Source organism: Pan paniscus, chromosome 15 (assembly GCF_029289425.2).
Source record: "Pan paniscus chromosome 15, NHGRI_mPanPan1-v2.0_pri, whole genome shotgun sequence".
In the NCBI taxonomy this organism is placed as follows: domain Eukaryota; kingdom Metazoa; phylum Chordata; class Mammalia; order Primates; family Hominidae; genus Pan; species Pan paniscus.
This window is the reverse complement of record NC_073264.2, coordinates 92,054,974-92,075,734: the sequence shown is the minus strand read 5'-3', so window position 1 is coordinate 92,075,734 and position 20,761 is coordinate 92,054,974. Positions and strand designations below refer to the sequence as shown.

Below are 20,761 nucleotides of genomic sequence, written 5' to 3'. Positions count from 1 at the left end.
ACAGCAGAGATGTTAAGCAGTGGGCTATATGAGTCTGGAATTTGGGAGAGAAGTCTGGTCTGGATCTATGAATTTGGAATTTGGAAAACAAGTGGATTGTCTCAGAAGACAAGTGAAAAAATGTTTCAAGGATGAAAATGATTAACTGTGTCAAATGCTATTGTTAGGTTAAATAAGATGGGGACTGAAGATTGAGCATTGATTGGCTCAGTTTTAACCTTAGGAAAGAGAATAGCAGTAGCCTTATTGTCTTCCACATATGTAGACAACTTGGGGTTTTCTGTTAAAAGGCATAGTGAAATTCTGTGAAGAGCATAGCAGAGGATGAAGTGAGGATGAAAAGAGGGTTTTTTCCTTAAGATGGGAGAAATTACAGATGTCATACACTAATTAGAATAGTCCTCAAAAGGAAGTGGGGTAGATACACTGATATCTACCACCCAAACCCAGGTATCTATCTCCTATAATAATACAGCAGGTAAAGTGGGAAATTGCTGGAACACTGTCCTTGAGAAGGATAATGTCAAACGCACAAGTGAGTTTGTGCGTGATCATGCTACTAGTGCTTAACAAGTAGCATGGTCAGTTCATGCTTAGAAACTGAAGAAAGTTGAGTTACTAGGCACACATGTGGGTGGAGGCTAAGTGGTGTGTACTGGCAGCTTATAGAAGGTCTTCTGTTTTCTCACTGAGTATGAGGAAGGGAGTGGACACATCGAGGTTTTAGGAGAAAGGAGATGATATAAAATAACCAACTAACAATGTGGGAGAGTGAATGGATTAGGGAAATGAATGTGTTTGCTGGGTACTATTAAGACCCATGTGAGATTCCTGATCATGAATTTAAAGTGAAATTGGCTGGGCTCATGCCTGTAATCCCAGCACTTTGGGAGGCCGAGGTAGGAGGATCACTTGAGCCCAGGAGTTTGAGACTCAACAGTCTGGGCAACAGTGTTGGGCAACAGTAAGACCTCATTCCTATAAAAAAATAAAAAAATTAGCCGAGCATGGTGGCACGTGCCTGTATTCCTAGCTACTTGGGAGGCTGAGCTGGGAGGATTGCTTGAATCCGGGAGGCAGAGGGTGCAGTGAGCCAAGATCATGCCACTGCACTCCAGCCTGGGTGACAGAATGAGACCCTGTCTCGAATGAATGAATGAATGAATGATTGAATAAAATCGGCCAACCTGATTATATGGTTTTCTCCAACAACCTGTAGCTGCACTGGTGCAGGTAAAGAGTATGTGGTGGATTAAATTTAATTGTGTTTTAGTACCCTTACTTCATGTGTGTATACCCATAAACAATATATACTATTACCATGTTTTTTAAATGTACATATATGACATTTTCTATTGCAAATTGTTTTTTATTTGACCTATTCTTGAAATTTATCCAAGTTGATAAATGGGATGTTTCATTTATTTTAACTGTTGTATAATAATCCTTTATATTAGTTATCCAGTCTATCTTTTCTCCTACTGAGGTACATTTAGGTTGTTTCTATGTTTTCTCTATCACAGTGTTGCATTTTTTCCCCTGATGTTATTGATTTGTTGGAGTTCGTTAAGTATTATAGATACCAACCCTTTATAACTATATGTTTTGTAAATTTCTTTTCTAAAATTTTAACTTGTTTTTAATTTTGTTTAATGATCTTTTTTGCCATTTAACATTTTAATATCCAATGTACTAATCTTTTCTTTTAAGGCTTATTTTTTTAATTTAAAAAAAATTTTAATTGTGGTTAAAAAAACACAAAACAAAAATTGCCATCTTAACTGTTTGTAAATATATGGTTCAGCAGCTTTAATAATACTCATTTTGTTATGTAACAGATCTCTAGCACTTTTTCATCTTGCAAAATTAAAACTCTATACCTTTTCCCCCGTCCCCTAACCCCCGGCAGCCACCATTCTACTTTCTATTTCTGTGAGTTTGACTACTTATGATATCCCATGTCAGTGGAGTTGTACAGTATTTATTTTATTTTTGTGACTATTTCACTTAGCATAGTTCTCAAGGTTCATGCATGCTGTAGCATGTGACAAGATTTCCTTCTTTATTAAGGCTGAATAATATTCCATGGTATTTATATGCCACATTTTGTTTATTCATTTATCTGTTGATGGACATTTGGGTTGCTCTCACCTCTTGGCTATTGTGAATAATACAGTGAATGTGGTTGTGCAAATATTTCTTCAAGAGGCCTGCCTTCAATTCTTTTGGATATATACCCACAAGGGGGATTGCTAGATCATATGGTAATTCTACTTTTAATTTTTTGAGGAACATTTATACTATTTTCCATAGCAGCTGCACCATTTTACATTCTCACCAGCAGTGCTAAAAAGTTCCAGGTTCTCCGTATCTTTGCCAACACTTGTTATGTTGGTGTTTTTGTTATTATAGTGGCTATCCTAATGAGTGTAAGGTGAAATCTCATTGTAATTCTGATTCACGTTTATCTCTAATCATTAGTGATGTTGTGCATCTCTTCATATGCTGTTAACCATTTGTATGTTATCTTTGGAGAAATGTCTATTAGAGTCCTTTGCTCATTTTAAAATCAGGTTATTTGTGGGTTTTGTTGTTTTTAGGAGTTCTTTATATATTCTAGATATTAACTCCTTATCAGATATATGATTTGCAAATATTTTCTCCCATTCTGTAGGTTGCCTTTCATTCTGTTTCCTTCGATTTTCAGAAGTTTTAAAATTTGATATAGTCCCATTTGTCTATTTTTGCTTTTGTTGTCTGTGCTTTCGGTGTCATATCTAAGAAATCATTGCCAGATCCAATGTCATGAAGCTTTTCCCATGTATTTTCTTCCAGGAGTTTTACAGTTCTAGGTCTTACATTTAGGGTATAAAATCAGGTGGAAATATTTTATATTTTTAATACAAATAACCCAATTACCTTTGAAGTGTTTGTTGACTTCAGTTAATCTTTTCTCTGCTTATTCGAAATGCAACTTCTGTCATATAACTAAGTTCCCAAGCATACTTACGAGTCTGTTTTTAGGCTCTTCATTGAATTCCATTTGTCTGTTTGCCTTGCTCTGTATCAGAACCAAAATATCTTAAAGCATCTGGCTGGCCGGGTGTGGTGGCTCACGCCTGTAATCTCAGCACTTCGGGAAGCTGAGGCAGGAGGATCGCTTGAGGCCAAGAGTTCAAGACCAGCCTGGGCAATATAGCAAGAATTCATCTCTACAAAATATTTAAAAAATTAGTTGAGTGTGTTGGTGCATGCCTTTAGTCCCAGCTGCTCGGGAAGCTGAGGCAGGAGGTTCACTTGAACCCAGGAATTTGAGGTTGCAGTGAGCTGCGATCATGCCACTGCACTCCAGCCTAGACAACAGAGCAAGACTTTATCTCAAAAAAGAAAAGAAAAAAAAAGCCTATCATTTTATAGTAAGTCTTGATTCTGAAAAGGTGAGATCTTTCTCCTCTTCACCCTCACCCTACCTCCCTCTCCTTTCCCCCGACCTTCGTCCTCCTTCTTCACTGTCTTCTCTGTTCTTGGCTTTTTATGTTCCTCCACATGAATTGTGGAATCGAATATATAAATTAATTTGGAGGGAGCTGCAATTTTTGAATATTGACCCTTCCAATCGATGAATTTGCATCAGTGAATGTTCAGATCTTCTCATTTATTTAGTTTTTTATGTCTTTCAAAAATATTTTGTACTATTATCTGTAATATTTTATACATATATTATTAGACTTATTTCTATTTACACATTTTGTTTCAATTGTAAGAATTACCTTTAAAAACTGGAATATTTATGTTTTTCTTGCCAGAGCATAGGAATGCTGTTGACCTTATACATAAAACATTGAATTCTTATTAGGTGCATAAATTTATAGATTGACTTGGATTTTTGTATAGATGACTACATTAAAAAGAAAAAAGTCAGAACCATTATTTGTAAGTAATAATGGCTTTGTTTCTTTTCATTTCTCATACCTTTTAGTTTCTGTGTGTTTGGGGATGGTTATTTTGTTTAGGTTTGGCTTGGTTATATTGCTTTGTCTACCAAGTTTTATGTGTATATGTATTTTTTACATTAAAGAACATGTATTTTAGTCATTTAGTGTGGTATTTGCTGTAGGTTTTTGGTAGATAAATTATATTTTTAGTATCTTTATTGTTATAAGTAAATTCTTATGGTTTTTCTCTTTAACCACATAATGATGTGAATTATATGAATAGATTTTTGTTTCCTTTTTCAGTGTTAGACCATCTTTCAATTCCTGGAACAAACTTAACTTTCCATGATATGTATTTTTTATACATTGCTGTATTTTATTTGCTAATATTTTACTTAGGATTTTATTTTCTAAGTTGACCTATAATTTTCCTGTATAAAATTGCATTTGTCACATTTTAGTATCAAGGTTGTCCTAGCACCATGAAATGGATTTAGAATGGTTTATGTAAGATAAAGATACAGTTCTTCTAAAGGTTTGTGTGGATTCACTTTCAAATCTGCCAGAGTGTGTTTTTTTCCTTTTTTTTTTTTTCATTTTAAGTGAGTGCAAGTAGCTTTTCAAATACTGATTTAATTTTTAAAATATTTACAAGTATATTTAGAGTTTTTATTTCTTCTTGAATGTTACATTTTTATAGAAAATGGTATTATCTTTTTAAATTCTTTGACATCAGTTTCTTCAGAATTTCCTTACTTTTAAAAATCTCTAACTATAGTAATGTTTTATTTTAAATTACTGATATTATTCATTTGTTACTTTTCTTGATCCTTTGTTAGAAGTGTCCATTTTATTAGTCTTTTATAAGAAAGAGCTTTTGTCAAGCCTTCTATTTTTTTTCTCTTTCTTTGATGAGGTTTATTATTTTGTGCATTTTACTTTCTATAAGCTTCTTTCATATTCTTTTTCTAAGCTTTTAATTTGGACATCCAGCTCACTAATATTTAATCTTTTTAAAATAAAGCTGTGAATTTTTAAAAATAGCTCTAGCTGCATCCCACAAGTTCTTATATATAGTATTTTTATTGTTACTGTAATATTTATTGTCACTTTTTCTTTGAGTGGTGGCTCATACCTATATCCAAGCACTTTAAGAGTCTGAGGCGGGCGAATCACTTGAGCTCAGGAGCCTGGACAACATAGCAAAACTGCGTCTCTCTACAAAAAGTACAAAAATTAGCCAGGCGTGGTAGCAAGAGCCCAGCTACTTGGGAGGCTGAGGCAAGAGGATCACTTGAGCCTGGGAAGTCAAAACTGCAGTGAGCTGTGATCACACCACTACACTCCAGCCTGGATGACAGAATGAGACCTTGTCTCAAAAAAAAAAAAAAAGAAAGAAAGAAAGAGAAAAAAGACATATGCCTGAAAGACTATGTGTGTATTCTCTAATTGATGGATACAGGATTTTGTATATTTTCGTGAATATCATTCAAATCTTGAATATCTTTACTAATATTTTTCCTTCTTGATCTGTCAGTTATAAGAAACATATGTTAAAATACCCATGATGATTGTGGATTTGTCCATTTCTCCTTGAAGATCTCTCCATTTTTATTTTATATATTTTTAAAGCTTTTCACAAATTTTTGAGGATATTCAAGCTTGGAATAGAGTTATTTCCCTAGTGAAATGTTCCTTTTATTATTTTGTAATGTATGTAATTTTAATAATTCTTTTGCCTTAAAGTTCATTTCTCCTCCTATTAATAAAGATACTCCAGCTTTCTGTTGGTTAGTGCTATCTGATACAACTTTTTTCATCTCTTTACTTTCAATCTTTCTTTGTCATTATGTTTTAGGTGTGCCTTTTATAAATAACATATAGCTGGATTTTATTTTTTGATCGAGAGTTTCTGTCTTTTAACTGGTGAGTTATGATACCTGTATATTATGATTACTGATATATTTTTATTTATTTCTCTTATCTTGCTTTGTGTTTCTCTTTGCTTCTGTTTTCCCTTTTTCCTGTCTTCTATTTAAATGATTAAGATCTTTTGATTTCATGTCTGCCTAATGGTCTAGAAGTCATGTATATTCTATTTCTGTTCTTTTAGTAGTTATTACCCTGATTTTATTTACTTATTTATTTTTATACACAAGGCATTTCTGTAATATTACCCTGATTTTAGACTTGTGCTCTGACTTAACAGAGTCTGAAATTATCCATTATCTCTCAAACGATCATGACCACTACAAGAACGTTAGAATGCTTCAACTTCAGTTATTTATCTAATTTTTATATTATTTAGTATTTTAGTCCTACCTGCTAAATTTCCACAAATCAATCATTACTGTGCAGTTATTACTTTTATTTTATAAATTCAGTGCTTGTTTATATTTACTTACACATTTGTTTTCTCTGCTTATTCTTGCTTCTTGCATCTGAGTTTTTTCTTTCAAGTTCAATTTATTAATTTCTGAAATACATACTTTAGATTTCTTTTTAGCAAGGTTCAATGATTAATAAATTCTGTCTTTGTCTTAAAATGCTTTATTTTGCCCTGCATATTAACTGATAACTTAGCTGCTGGGTATAAATAGATCTAGGAATGGACCTGTGAGATATGTACACACACACACTTAAATATATATATATATACACATACATATATATGTCTCTCTTTTTATTGTAAAGTAAAACAGATTCAAAAACAAAATAAATGTATGGCTCAGTGAATTATTATAAGACAGCACCCTTGTAACCACCACTCAAGTGAAGAAATAGAATGTGGCCAATCAGGAATATATTTTTATTTAATCTGCTTAGGACTTTTGCAATATTCTGGATAATTTTCTCAAATTTACTAAGTCTTTAGTAAATTTTACTAAGTCTTTTTTTTTGTTTTTTTTTTGAGACAGAGTCTCACTCTGTGGCCCAGGTTGGAGTTGAATGGTGCGATCTCTGCTCACTGCAACCTCCACCTCCCAGGTTCAAGCAGTTCTCCTGCCTCAGCCTCCTGAGTAGCTGGGACTACAGGCACATGCCACCATGCATTTTTAGTAGAGACAGGATTTGAGCTATGTTGGCCAGGCTGTTCTCGAACTCCTGACCTCAAGTGATCCGCTCACCTTAGCCTCCCAGAGTGCTGGGATTACAGGTGTGAGCCACCATGCCCAGCAATTTTACTAAGTCTTGAGAAGATTATCCAGAATGTTGCAAAAGTATCCTCTAATTTACTGTCTTTCTTCAGCTGTGTCTAATATGTTTAGTCTGCCTTTTTTATTGCCTCGTTTCTTTATTTGCACAGCTCTATTTGATTCTTTTTCTTCTTTTCTTTTCTTTTTTTTTTTTTTTTTGAGTCAGGGTCTCACTCTATCGCCGAGGCTGGAGTGCGGTGGTGCGATCATGGCTCACTGCAGCCTCGATCTCCTGCTCTCAGGTGATTCCTCTTGGCTCAGTCTCCCAAGTAGCTGGGACTACAGGCATGCGCCACTATGCCCTGCTAGGTTGTTTTTTTTTAATTTTTTTGTAGAGACAGGGTTTCACCATCTTGCCCAGGCTGTCTTATTTTATGTCTTTTATCTTTTACAACATGCTGGTCATTTACAGATTATTTTTCTACTGTTTCAAGTAATCCTTCAGTTTGTTGTGTCTGTGGAGTCTAGTTCACTTATTTAGTAATATCAAGACATCAGCGCTTTATAGGAATTCTGGGCAGGCTAAGTTGTGAGAATATCTCTGGTTCTGTCATGTGTCCCAGGGTGTCACCATGTTTGGCCAGATTTTCCTACTTCTCCATACCGTGCAGAAGAGTAAATTCAGATCTCAAATCTAAGAAGCATAAGCCTAGGCATTTAAGCTCATAGGAGGAACTTTGTTCAGCTAGGGCCTAGACAGAAACGAATGAGTGCTGGCAGGTGAATTTATTTTTCTGTAGTTTGTTTTCACTGAGGTTTAGCTTTCTTTGGTTTCAAGGTTTATATAAGAGTGGTAATTCTAGCCCATCTCATTTGAGCTGACAGCCTCATTGTTTATCCTCACAGGGTATTAAAACTCAAGTTTCTGGATTGCTGAGACCTGTAACAACTCACCTTTCCTCCCTTTGTGCAGCCACAGCACTAGGTCATATGCCTACCTCTCTGGTTTTCTGTACCCACTTCCTGGCTGGCACCCAGGAATTCCCCTTTCTTTCTTGTGAGCCCGGTCTTTGGCGATTACCAGTGGAATATGTAATCCTTTTTAAAAATCAGTCAAACATTTCTAGATATTTGTGTGGAGATTTGCCAACATTAAGAGTCTTTCTAAATATGGGATGAGAAAAAAACCTGTTTTCATTGATGATTTTACACCAGAATTTATCTGTCACAGGCAGATATGATTAGGACAAAACATTGGCAAATAAAAGCTAGGAATTATTTCATCAGAGTCTTTATTGAGAAATACTTAAGTCTGGCATTTGAGTTACTATTGGGATTCCTCCCCAGAAGGAAACCAGCTTTTTATCCAGTGTTATCTGATCCTTTTCTCTAAGGAGCAATGAAGCCTCCTTGATTGGCTAATCACTTAAAACACATGAGTATTCCATATTATCTGCTAGTATGTTGTACACATCCCACTCCTGCTGTTTTTGTTCATAATCAAGTAAATTTTCATTCACATTTTTTTTAACTGTGATAACTAAAGTTGCTTATAGTATGGGCATAAATGTCAAATAGGTTGTCTCCTTGAGAAAATTGTTACTTGAGAAAATTATTGTATTTTGAACAAATAATAAACCATAAGCATAGTAGAACTGTTACCTTGAAGTCTTTCCTGCCCCTGTCAGAGACTCTGGAATATGTTTTATGGTGCATCCTTCCCCTGTCAAATCTCATCAGTTTGTCTTCTTGGTAGAATTATTTTAAGGCATTATGCATCTTCATAGGCAAATAAATACAAATTCAAAAGTTACAATTGGTGATATTTTTACAAATAGAAGAGAAACTCTTAGGAAGTTTAGGCAGAGACCTAAAAGTTAGAACCCAGAGGGAATAACACAGGAGGAAGCAAATATAGGTTTAGAACTGGGTAAGATGGCAAGGGTTTAAAATAATTGAGAGAATTAAGAGATGTTTGTCTTTATTTACTACTATTCTCAGTGATTGGAACTTCTCAACATTTAAGCTTTAATTTTTCTATATTCTGGAATTTCTATCAAATAAATAATTATTTATTAATGTATACCCTATCAACTCCTCCCCCAAAGCACCAGATAAGCTAAAATGAACTATAAGAGAGGCCAAAAATTACGTGGAAAAGGTAGAAGAAAAATCTTTTAAGCACTTAACTTGGGGTGGTTGTGAGCTTCCTCTAAGTTGAGATAATAAATGAGCTACGTAATTGCATAATTGATTATCTAAAAAATAATTTTTAGGTTAACTTTCAGGCATGATATATTAGCCCTTTGGAATTTTAAAAATTCTATAAAAAGGAAACATCTATCTTTAAGAAATAATCTTTTTTTAAAGACAGTTTTGTTTACCATCATTAAACATAACATTAGCGTTGTCAAACCTACACAAGATGGTAAGGTAGAAAAAAAATTTTTTATTCTTTTTTATCTTTGGGTTTATTATTCCCCTTCTTAGAATTTGGTCTTTCCTACCCCTTCAAGTTACCCAGTGTTTTCTCAATCTTGCCTAATAAAGTCATTCATACTAATGTGTTAGACAGTTCATGTTGCCTTACTAGGACTATTTGCATTCTTTAAAAAAAGGGTTAAATCAACAACTGAAATATACATGCATACAAAAAGTGAACAAGAATAAATGAATGGATTCATGGAAAGGATGGATGGATGGATGGATGGATGGATGGATGGATGGATGGATGATGGTACCATTTCATGCATGAGAAGTCTTTCTGATGGGATGGGATGACATATACCCAGGACCCATATTATGCAGACAGTGGTCTGTTCCAGTGAAGAGTGGGTCTGTCAAGTAGATTCTACCACTACTTTGCCACTATAGTGTATCTCAACCACTAACATGTATTACTTTCTTCTTTTGTCACTTGTCATACTAGCTTGAAATCAAATCCCTTTTTTGTTTGTTTGTTCAAGACTGAAAGAGCATATTCCTTTTGTGGAACTATTGAATACATGGCACCAGATATTGTCAGAGGGGGAGATTCAGGACATGACAAGGTACGTTCTATTTTTGATGCTTCTTTATGTATTTCTATAAAATGTACTATAAGAATCCTAGTTAACAACTTAGGTCATCTCTTCAACAGAGCCGTCTTTCTGGTGTTGATTGTCTTACCTTCCTTTTTTTCTCTTTTGCTTTGTGTTCCTGAACACATTATGATATCTAGTATTTTGGAGGAAAAAGATAATGCAAAGGTTAGGACATTCTAGATTTCCCTTTTTAAAGATTTTATTGGTGAGAATTGTGTTTTATTTTATAGAGTAACACTCTTGTTAAAGTTGAGACCTCTAAACTAGTCAAATAATTTTTATTTTATTTCTGTTGAGAGAGCCTATTTCTTAGAGTACAAACTATGACTCCATTCTTTTAAAAAATTAAGGGCCTGTAATCCCAGCACTTTGGAAGGCCAAGGTGGATGGATCACCTGAGGTCAGGAGTTCGAGACCAACCTGGCCAACATGGCGAAACCTCATCTCTACTAAAAATATAAAAAATTAGCTGGGCGTGGTGGTGAGCGCCTGTAATTTCAGCTACTCGGAAGGCTGAGGAAGGAGAATGTTTGAACCCGGGAGGCAGAGGTTGCAGTGAGCAGAAATCGTGCCATTGCACTCCAGCCTGGGCACAACGACTCAAAAGAAAATTACTTACTTACTTTTGCATGAGACCCTGGCCTTTTAGGATACAAGTGAACCACAATGCAATACAGAAGGGTCACGGCATGTAAAACTGCACATTGTTCCTGTCTGAGTCGTGATGAATGGTTTTGGACAGTATTTATTGGCATTTTTAATTTCTACTAGAAAAACGTTCGGAAACATATAGTCATGTGTATCACCTTTAGTTAATATTGGCTTTTTAAGCTGTCACTAAGAGGTCAATGAAAAGGGAATCACTGATATTTTCTTATTCCCAGTTTCTGCCTTTAGCTTTCCAGAGACACTGGAGACTGTTGATTATCTTCCCAACAGAAATAAATATTTTAACAACCCTTGGTGAAAGAAAAAATCCTGAGTTCTAGATAGTTTAAGTTTGTTTTCCTAAGCCCTCTAAAAAGCTCAATTTTTTTGGCCTCCTCTCTTGCCTTTGTATGTGCAAAATGAAGATTCTAGAAGAAACTTTCTAAGTAATTATGTTATAAAATCTAGGTCATGGTTTTTTTTCTGTATTAAAGGGTACAAAATTTGTTCATTTTTTAACACTTCTGTTTTATTAATAGCTTTATCCAAATAAGGTATTCTACTTTTTGTTCCCCATCTTTCCTTCTCCTTCATTCCCTTTCAGAGTCCCACATATGCAGTTCAGATATCTGGCTGTGGAGAATCTTTGGTCTCCTTCCTGACGACTAATCATATATTTAAAAGCATGTTCTTCAAGTTTGTGTGTTACTGGTTTTGGAAGCCAGGGCTAAGAATCTGATTATTGATCTCTGTCAGTTGAATAATGTGGTTTCAAATCCAACAGCAAAACATTCTGAGGGTTCTGACTCAAATGGCAGTCAAACTGCTTGTATTAATAGAAGAGTTTAATTGCTGGCTTAGTTTGCTTCTTGATATTCTTTGAAGCTGTTGGGGAATTTGGTAGGAATTTATACCTGTTAATTTGTAAATTATCTTCAGAGACCTAATGGAACCAATTTTCACATAAGAAAATCTTATATTACTCCTAGAATTTCTACATACCTAAGGTGCAGAATATACCTAGTCAATAAATATTTTTTCCCACACCTGGAACAACCTGACAGTTATTAAATGATATAATGTATGCAAAGTGCTCATCATAGTGCCTGGCATGAGGAAAATATTCAGTAAATACCTTTGCTCTCACGATTTTAGTCTGCCTGATGTGTTTTGTATGTCAGCACTCTGTATTTTCTTAATAGCTCTAGGCTCAAATTTTGTCACCTCTCTGAAACTTAGGCCCTGGAAATTGGAAGCAAATAGTTTGAAATTTTAACATCTAGTTAATATTTCTCATTGGTGTACACTAATTTGTTCAATAGTTATTAAAATTCTGATTTGCCTAATTACAAAAGAAGTAATTTTCAATACATCAAGATTCTTTAGGCCAGGCATGGTGGCTCACGCCTGTAATCCCAGCACTTTGGGAGGCTGAGGTGGGCAGATTGCTTGACCCTAAGAGTTCAAGACCAGCCTGGGCAACATAGTGAGACCCCGTCTCAAATAAAATAAAATAGAAGATTCTTTAAATTATATATAATTTTCTATGTTCTCAGTTCAGGTAACTGCATGTATAAATTGGTTTCCAAATTAGAACACATTTTATTTTATATTATTTTAGATCTTCCCATCAGTGAAGACTCTGAGGTTTATGTGTGATAGATTCTATAAGAAAAATTGATTTAGGCAGTTAGGAAAAAATAACATACCCTTGGATGTGTTTTTTTTTTCATTTATTGTTCTTTGAATTTTAGACATTTCATAAGGCTCACTGGAGCTGAATACTTTAGTTCCCTATCATAAGCCCAAAGAAATATCACCTACTTAAAATTTTAAAAATTTATATAAAGTTTAAATTTTTTAAATTATCAAGGTAAACAGTTACTAGTTTAAGAAATAACATGCTTTCTGTGCTGAGGATACTTGGATATTTGTTCTCTAAATGTCTTTCTTGCATGTGTTAATTTAATACTCCTTACATAGAAGGAGGTGTACAAAATCATTTTTTAAAGCATTTTCCTAATAGATAGCTTTCTTTTATTCATTTTTTCTTTCTCTAAAATATTTTAGTTGATAATTCTATAAAATGAAATTATTGTTGTTTTATAGGCAGTTGACTGGTGGAGTTTGGGTGTTCTAATGTATGAATTACTAACTGGAGCATCTCCTTTCACTGTTGATGGAGAAAAAAATTCCCAAGCTGAGATATCTAGGTAAGATTTGACAAAATAAAATAAATGCATTGTTTTCTCAAAGGAACTGATCACATTTCTGCGGTTAGGCTGATGTAAACGATAATTTTTTAAAATGAGGATAGACAAAGTGATGTTTATGTGGTAAATTTTCATTTCTATCATATGGCATATAGATATGTTACCTTTACATTTCTTTATACTGATTTTATGTGCCCAATTGAATCTGAAGTTAACTTACGATCTATAGTGTCATGATTTTGGTGTGCCCCAGAGCACTTAGCATATTGTCTTACACTTAGTAGATACGTCATATATTGAGAAGTTTATTTAATGGATACTTTTTTCTCTACTGTATATGTAATTTATTTCTTTGTGACTTTAACATGAAGAAACAGTAATGATATTTTTGAACTCATGAATGTAGTCTCAATAGAAACAAATATCGTAAAATTATCCTCTTGTAGGTCTCAGAGCATTATTCTCTTCTTTTCTTTCATAGCAGCTATCACAGTTGCAGTGTTGCATTTTCGTTTATAATTATTTGATTAATGTCTATCTGTCACACTAGATTGTAAGCTCTGTGAGAGTAAGGGACATGTCTGGCTTTGATTCTCAGTACTTGCTATATAGAATGCCGTAAATATTTGAGGGATAAAATGGGTTAATGAACAAATAAGTGAATAGTGACCAACATTATACTAATTACTAGTTATGTTTTTGTCCTGTTTTTACTTGAATTTTGTAACTTTGAGAACAGATTTGACATTAAAAATTAAAAATAGAGATTCCACTTCCAAAGAAGATGGAATAAACAGGGACCAGATTTACTTTCCTGCCTGAAACAATTTTAACAATGGGCAAAATATATGAAACAACAGATTTGAAGACATTGGACATCTGGAAGTGAAGGACAGTGATCTTTGAGAGGCGGAAAAATAAATGAGGTGAGCCCTATGATTGCCCCAGCTTACTGCCTTGAGAGCATTTCCAGGCCGCAAAACCCAGACGCAGTTCAGGAGGTGGAACTGAGAGTCCAAGAAGATCAAGACAGCTAGAGTTTGCAGGCCAGAGTATGGGAGAGGAGAGTGGCACCCAGAGGGAAGTCCAGAGGTGTGCAGAGGTATTCAATTGAGTGTTGGTAAGCACACAGTGAGGGAACTATTCCATATAGTGAAGATGTTATTTCTTGCCAAATTGAACTGTAGATTCAATGCATTCACATTTCCAGCAGGCATTTTTTTTTCTTTAGAAATTGACAACCTGGGTCTAAAATTCATTATGAAAATGCAGAGGACCTAGAATAGCCAAATTATCTTTAAAGAAATATAAGTCTTGAAATAAACTTTGTTCTAAGTTACAGTAATTAAGACATTGTGATATTGGTGTCAGGATAGACAAATGATCAATGGCAAATGATTTTTGACAAAGATGCAAAGTCACTTCTGTAAAGATAGTTTTGAATAAATGGTGCTGGAACCACTGGCTATCCAGATGGAAAAAAGTGAACTTCAAGAAATACTTCATACCATATAGAAAAATTAACTCAAAATGGATTATAGACCTAAATGTAAAACCTGAAACTATAAAACTTCTGGAAGGAAACATAAAGGAAAACCGTTGTGAGCTTGGTTTAGGTAAAGATTTCTTAGATATGACACAAAAAGTGCAATCCATAAAACATTAATAAATTGGACTTCATCAAAATTAAGTATTTCTGCTCTTCAAAACTGTTAGAGAATGAAAAGACAAGCCACAGACTGGGATAAAATTTTAAATCATATGTCTGCTGAAGGACTGGTATCCAGAATGTATAAAGAATTCTTAAAACTCAAGAAAACAAACAACTGCATTTAAAAATGGGCAAAAAATTTGAACAGACAGTTCATCAGAGAAGATGTGTAGGTGGCAAATTAGCACATGAAAAGACTATCAACACCTTTAGTCTTTAGGGAAATGCAAATTAAAACATCAATGAAATACCACTATATACTCAACTAGTATGGCTAAAAATAAAGAGACTGATAATACCAAGTGCTGATAAAGACTTGGAGGAACTGGAACTTTCATACACTGCAAGGGGAAATGTAAAATGGTACAAAAACTTTGGAAAATAGGCAATTTCTTAAAAGGTTAAACGTTACTCACTGTCTAATCTGTCCATTCCATTCCTGGGTAATTACCAAGGGAAATGAAAACATATGTCTATATAAAAACTTGTACATGAATGTTAATGACAACTTTCATTTGTAATAACTGAAAACTGGAAATAATCCAGGTATCTGTCAACAAGTAAGTGGTTAAACAAATTGTGGTTTATTCATACAAATGGAATACTCCTTAGCAATGAAAAGGAATTTATCTAAGACATGTGCAGTAGTGCACCTGTAGTCACAGTTGCTGAGGAGGGTGAGGTGGGGGGATTGCTTGAGCCCAGGAGTTTGAGGTCAGCCTGGGCAATGTAGCAAGACCCTATCTCTTTTTAAAAAAGGAATGATTTGTTTATACTCTTGCAAATGGATGAATCTCAAAATAATTACACCGAGTGAAAGAAGCGAGAAAATACAGAATATATACCATATGAGTCCATTTCTGGAAAATGCAAACTAACCTACAGTGACAAAAAGCAGAATAGCAGTTGCCTGGGGACTGGGATTGGGGGAGGTCAGGAGAGATTACAGTACGTAGGAAAACTTTGGAAGGTGATGAGTATGTTTGTTTCTTGATTGTGGCAATGGTTTCACAGGTGTATACATATGTCAAAACTTATCAAACTTAGAACATTTTCTTTCATGAAATTAAAAAAACATAAAATTATATACTTTGTATGTGGGAATTTTATTGTACCTCAATTGTACTTCAATAAAACTGTTAAAAATTTAAAGTGTACCTTTTCCAGGACAGGCTAGGAAGTAAATGATTTCTCACTGTTTCAATTTATTTAATGCCAAAGTTAAGTGAGCAGTACTTCTTTTTAAAATCAGGGTGAGTTAAAATCTCACCTCTTATGAAAAATTATAAATATGACTTTGTTTATTTTAAATTGATTTTTTGGCAGTTTGAAAATACCTCAGACTATAGGAAACTGTGGCCACCATCCTGAGAATTTGGGTCCAGTTGTAAGATCATACCTGTCATGGTGACAGGTACTAAGGGTCGCCTTAGCCTGACAACATTAAGTGGTGGCTTCTCTAATTCCCCTCTTCCTGATTCCACATATACAGGCAATCTTTATAAAATAATTTTCCTTTCCACTGTAGGACTGAGTGTGGAGAGAAGTGTATTTCTTATGATGGCAAGAATATTCTGAACAAAGTAATGTTCACATTTAAATTGCTTTTATTCCCTTTATATCAATCAATTGGCATTCTGGTTTTAGAAAGAGAAAGAGAGCCTGAATCAGATTGTTTAAAACCTTACAACTAAAGCAAATAGACTTTTCAAGAATTTAAATAGGATTCCTTCCCTTTAATCAATTAATTTTCCACTTTGTCATGGTGTCAACCTGTAATTTCATGGTTTTGTGTGTGTGTGTGTGTGTGACAGAAATTTACAAACAATGTGATAACTAAATTATCCTACACTACATTTTCCTTTCAAAATAATCATTCTGAGTATCTTTCCTGGCATAAATCTTGTATGTATCATTTAGATAAATGTGTCATTATCTGTCCCCAGTGTCTTAATTAGCTCAGGCTTTTTATCATCATTGAATTTTTCCATTCATTAATTATAATGATCTTCCCTGAACTCTGCATACTTTCCGTATTTTTTGTTTGAAATGGTTCAAAGTAATGTATTATTTAAGTTATCTGTTTGCCATTTTTGTCTACAGGTAGCCTAGAATAAAAATGTTTTTCTAGTATATCAAATTTCAAAATATGCTAAGAACTTAGAATGAGAAGAAACTTAGAGTCCAGCTTTTCCCCTGACATAAGAGTCCCTTTCTCTGTAAGAATCCCTGATACTTGTGCCATCATGGAAAGAATGGAGCTTCTATAAGGTGTTTTTAAGGAAGCCATGTTCATTAATGGACAACTTTAGTTGTATAGAGTTTTCCCCCTCTTAAACTGAAATTATTATTTTCTCATTTCTGAATGTTAATTTTGGTCCTGCCTGCTCAAGAACATGGAATAATTCTATTATTTCTTTCCAGACATTACTTTAAGGATAGTTTTATCTAGGATAAATCTTTTAGCTATTCATTAGAAATCATTTCTAGATTTCTCATATCCTGATACTATTTTGGGCAAATATTAAATTATCAGTATTATTGATTGGAATGATTGGTTTTTAGCTTTTCTGTGAGTCTGTTTCTTATTTTTTAAAATATATGTACATGTGCTTTTCTTACGTGTCTTACACTAGCTTTTATTTTATAAATTTTATTTATTTATTTATTTATTTATTTAATGTTGAGACAGAGTCTCACTCTGTCACCAAGTCTGGATATAGTGGCGTGATCTCAGCTCACTGCAACCTCTGCCTCCCAAGTTAAAGTGATTTTCCTGCCTCATCCTCCCCAGTTGCTCGATTACAGGCACATGCCACCACGCCCACCTAATTTCTGTATTTTTAGTAGAGATGGGGTTTCACCATGTTGGCCAGGCTGGTCTCAAACTCCTGACCTCAAGTGATCCGCCTGCCTCAGCCTCCCAAAGTGCTGGGATTACAGGATGAGCCACTGCGCCTGGCTTCCATTAGTTTTTATTGCCTTTCTGTATAGAACATCTTTTACGCCAATGGCCACTCTCAGTTCCTTGCAATGTGGGCTGCTCTAACCTGACAACTCTCTTTGTCAGAGCCTGTGAGCTGGAAAGGCAGTAGAGTCCACTAGGAAGATGGGTTGCCTTGTAACCTAATCATGCAATTGACATCCTATCATCTTTCTGTACCCAGTATTGGTTATAAGGAAGGCACTAGGTCCAACCCACAGGTAAGAGGCTGTGAATGCAAAAATACAGTGATCATTGGGGCCATCTTCAAAGTCTGCCTACCATGAGCCCTTTACAAAAAAGATTGCCAACCCTTGGTCTAGGTAATTAATTTTGAGATATGTTGCTTTTGGAGTCATGTATAGAGTAACTACAAGTACCATTTTTTTTTACCCTGTTTTAAGAAGAAATCAAATGTATTATTTTTCTTGGCTTTCTTAGGTCTTTATGATAAAATCCTTTATTGGCATATTTTATAAAGCCTCCTTGATTCTCAGTTTGCTGGGGGTTTATTCTTTTCTTCCTCATTTTGGGTATTTCTGTACCCAATATGAACATCTGTGTTTCCCAGGGTTTTTTGACTAGTTAACCAAAAACTTTTTAAAGTTTGTCACAGTAGCTACTCATCTACACATTCGTCTACACGAGGCAATTGCAGCAGCTCCGGACTAGAGTCCAACAGCAGGAGGGGATGGCAAGGAGAGGACAGGGTGAAATGGCCCTTCCCTTGGCACTTATACTCCTCGGCTCTACATCTTCTTTCCTTTCTTCATTTGTTTTGCACTGCTTCACTCTACAACCTGTTGGGGTGAATCATACTTCGTTATTAATTGCTCTGAGGCACTCCCTAGCGGGGTGGAGCATTTGGAGTCCTGGATAAAAACCTAGGGATAGGCCAGGTGCAGTGGCTCACGCTTGTAATCCTAGCACTTGGGGAGGCCAAGGCAGGTGGATCACCTGAAGTCAAGAGTTTGAGACCAGCCTGGCCAACATGGCAAAACCCCATCTCTACTAAAGATTAAAAAATTAGCTGGGCATGGTGATGGGTGCCTGTAATTCCAGCTCCTCAGGAGGCTGAGGCAGGAGAATCGTTGGAACCCTGGGGGCGGAGGTTGCAGTGAGCCGAGATTGCACCACTGCACTCCAACCTGGGTGAAAGAGTGAAACTCCATCTCAAAAAAAAAAAAAAAAAAAAACCCTAGGGATCGTTCTTCCAACTGTGGAAAAGGTCCATAAGAAACATCATCAGTCTGCTATCATTTCCCAGGCCTTCTTAGTCTCTCACCGGAGACCTGGCCCTCTGTTGTTTCCCTGATGATGCTGCAGTGTAGATTCTTTGCCGCCACCTCTGTGCACCACCCCAGCCAGTTCTCTACTGCTACAGTCAACCCAGAGTCTAAAAGGTCAGCCTCATACATACTGGAAAGGGCCGTGAAAGGAAGAAGGTAGTTTTCTGTGTTCACGACTCTGTCACACATTTTGGTCTCCGGATCACCTGCTGTTTCTCATGTACTCATGGTTCTCCATGGCCTCCCAAAGAAGGTCTCATCATTTTGGGTGATAATCTTGTCTCTGTAGTCTGACTGTTGCTCTCTGCCTCTAGCTCTTTTCAGTTTAGCTTTCTCTTTGGAATTCCTTGCATTGAAGTCTGCTTCTGAGTGTCTTAGTTTTATTGTCACATGCAGCCACTTGGCTCCAAGGAACCCCCAAGGTCTGAGTTCACCACTCTCTTCCATCACTATCATCTTCCCCCTGTTAGAGAAAGGTAGTCTGAGGGCCATCATGGAATGATTGGAGAAGTAAAGGTTTAACAGCATTGTGTGGGCTACAGAAAAAAAAGTGTACAAAGGAAGAGAGACAGGAAGAGGTCTGGCGATAAAAGTCATACTAAGTAACTTTTAAATCTTATTTAAGACACTTCCAGGCACCTCTAACAAGCCAGTCTAGTAGCTCCACCAACAATCTAACTGTACAAGAGCGGTGAGGACCTCCAGCAGACCAGTTTGGTTCACTAAGGAAGCCTTAGCCATTGAGAGGAAGGGCAATTTTTGGTAATATCTATCACTTTTAGATAGAAGATGCTATAAATTAAAAAGAAAGCTCTTTTCAGCAAAATCTTTGCAGTATCATGCATTCATCTTTGGTTCCCCTAACTTTGTAAAAGAAACAAGTTTTTTCCTTCAGTCCCAGAAGCAATGGCCGGAGTGTGCACCTCTCAGATGGCTTCCCAGCAGTGTGGTAGGAGACCTGGTTAGTGTACTGGGCAGAAGAGGGAAATAAGATGCTTCATGTGGCCGGCCGCAGTGGCTCACGCCTATAATCCTGGCACTTTGGGAGGCTAAGGAGGGTGGATCACTTGAGGTCAGGAGTTCGAGACCAGCCTGGCCAACATGGTGAAACCTCGTCTCTACTAAAAATACAAAAATTAGCTGGGCGTGGTGGCGAGTGCCTGTAATCCCAGCTACTCGGGAGACTGAGGCAGGAGAATCACTTGAACTCAGGAGGCGGAAGTTGCAGTGAGCCAAGATCGCACCAGTGTACTCCAGCCTGGGCAACAGAGGGAGACTCCACCCAAAAAAAAAAAAAAAAAAAAAAAAAAGATGCTTTATGTGACAGTGAAGAAGAGTATTTATAGCTTACATAAGACATGCCCTGGGGACGACTCCAAGAGTTACTGGGTGGGTGAGACTTTTGAGTGCAGTCACAGATTCCACAGAAGCAGCTAAGGATACCAGCCAAATAATCTCAATTTATTATTATTAATGACCTGGCTGGTGTGGCCTAGGGAAACACAGGTTAAGTGGATCAAGGAAGAACTCAGTAACACCAAAAGTGAAGTGACAGCCTGTCTCATAGCTAAAGGAAGACAGACTACTATAGAGTGACATCAACAGCACCGTTCACCTGGGGACCGCTGTGTGCCAGCCTCTGTGCTGAGAAGTCACCCACATTGTATTCTGGAATCCTCAGAACCCTGAAAAATAAGTGGTAGCATATGCAGTTTTACAGATGAAGAAACTAGGATGTAACTTGCCTGGGACTCAATGCTAC

The 20,761-nt window shown here is 35.9% G+C and overlaps 1 protein-coding gene across 3 annotated transcripts in view; it reads left to right on the top strand.

The window, feature by feature from the left end:
• RPS6KA5 (ribosomal protein S6 kinase A5) overlaps window positions 1-20,761 on the top strand; it is a 211,671-nt gene that overhangs the window by 126,912 nt on the left and 63,998 nt on the right. For all 3 annotated transcript variants that reach the window (XM_055097945.2, XM_003832764.6, XM_024925409.4), the window contains exons 6-7: window positions 10,039-10,122; window positions 12,913-13,016. In XM_055097945.2, the coding sequence (XP_054953920.1) occupies window positions 10,039-10,122; window positions 12,913-13,016 (188 nt within the window). The remainder of the gene's footprint in view (window positions 1-10,038; window positions 10,123-12,912; window positions 13,017-20,761) is intronic.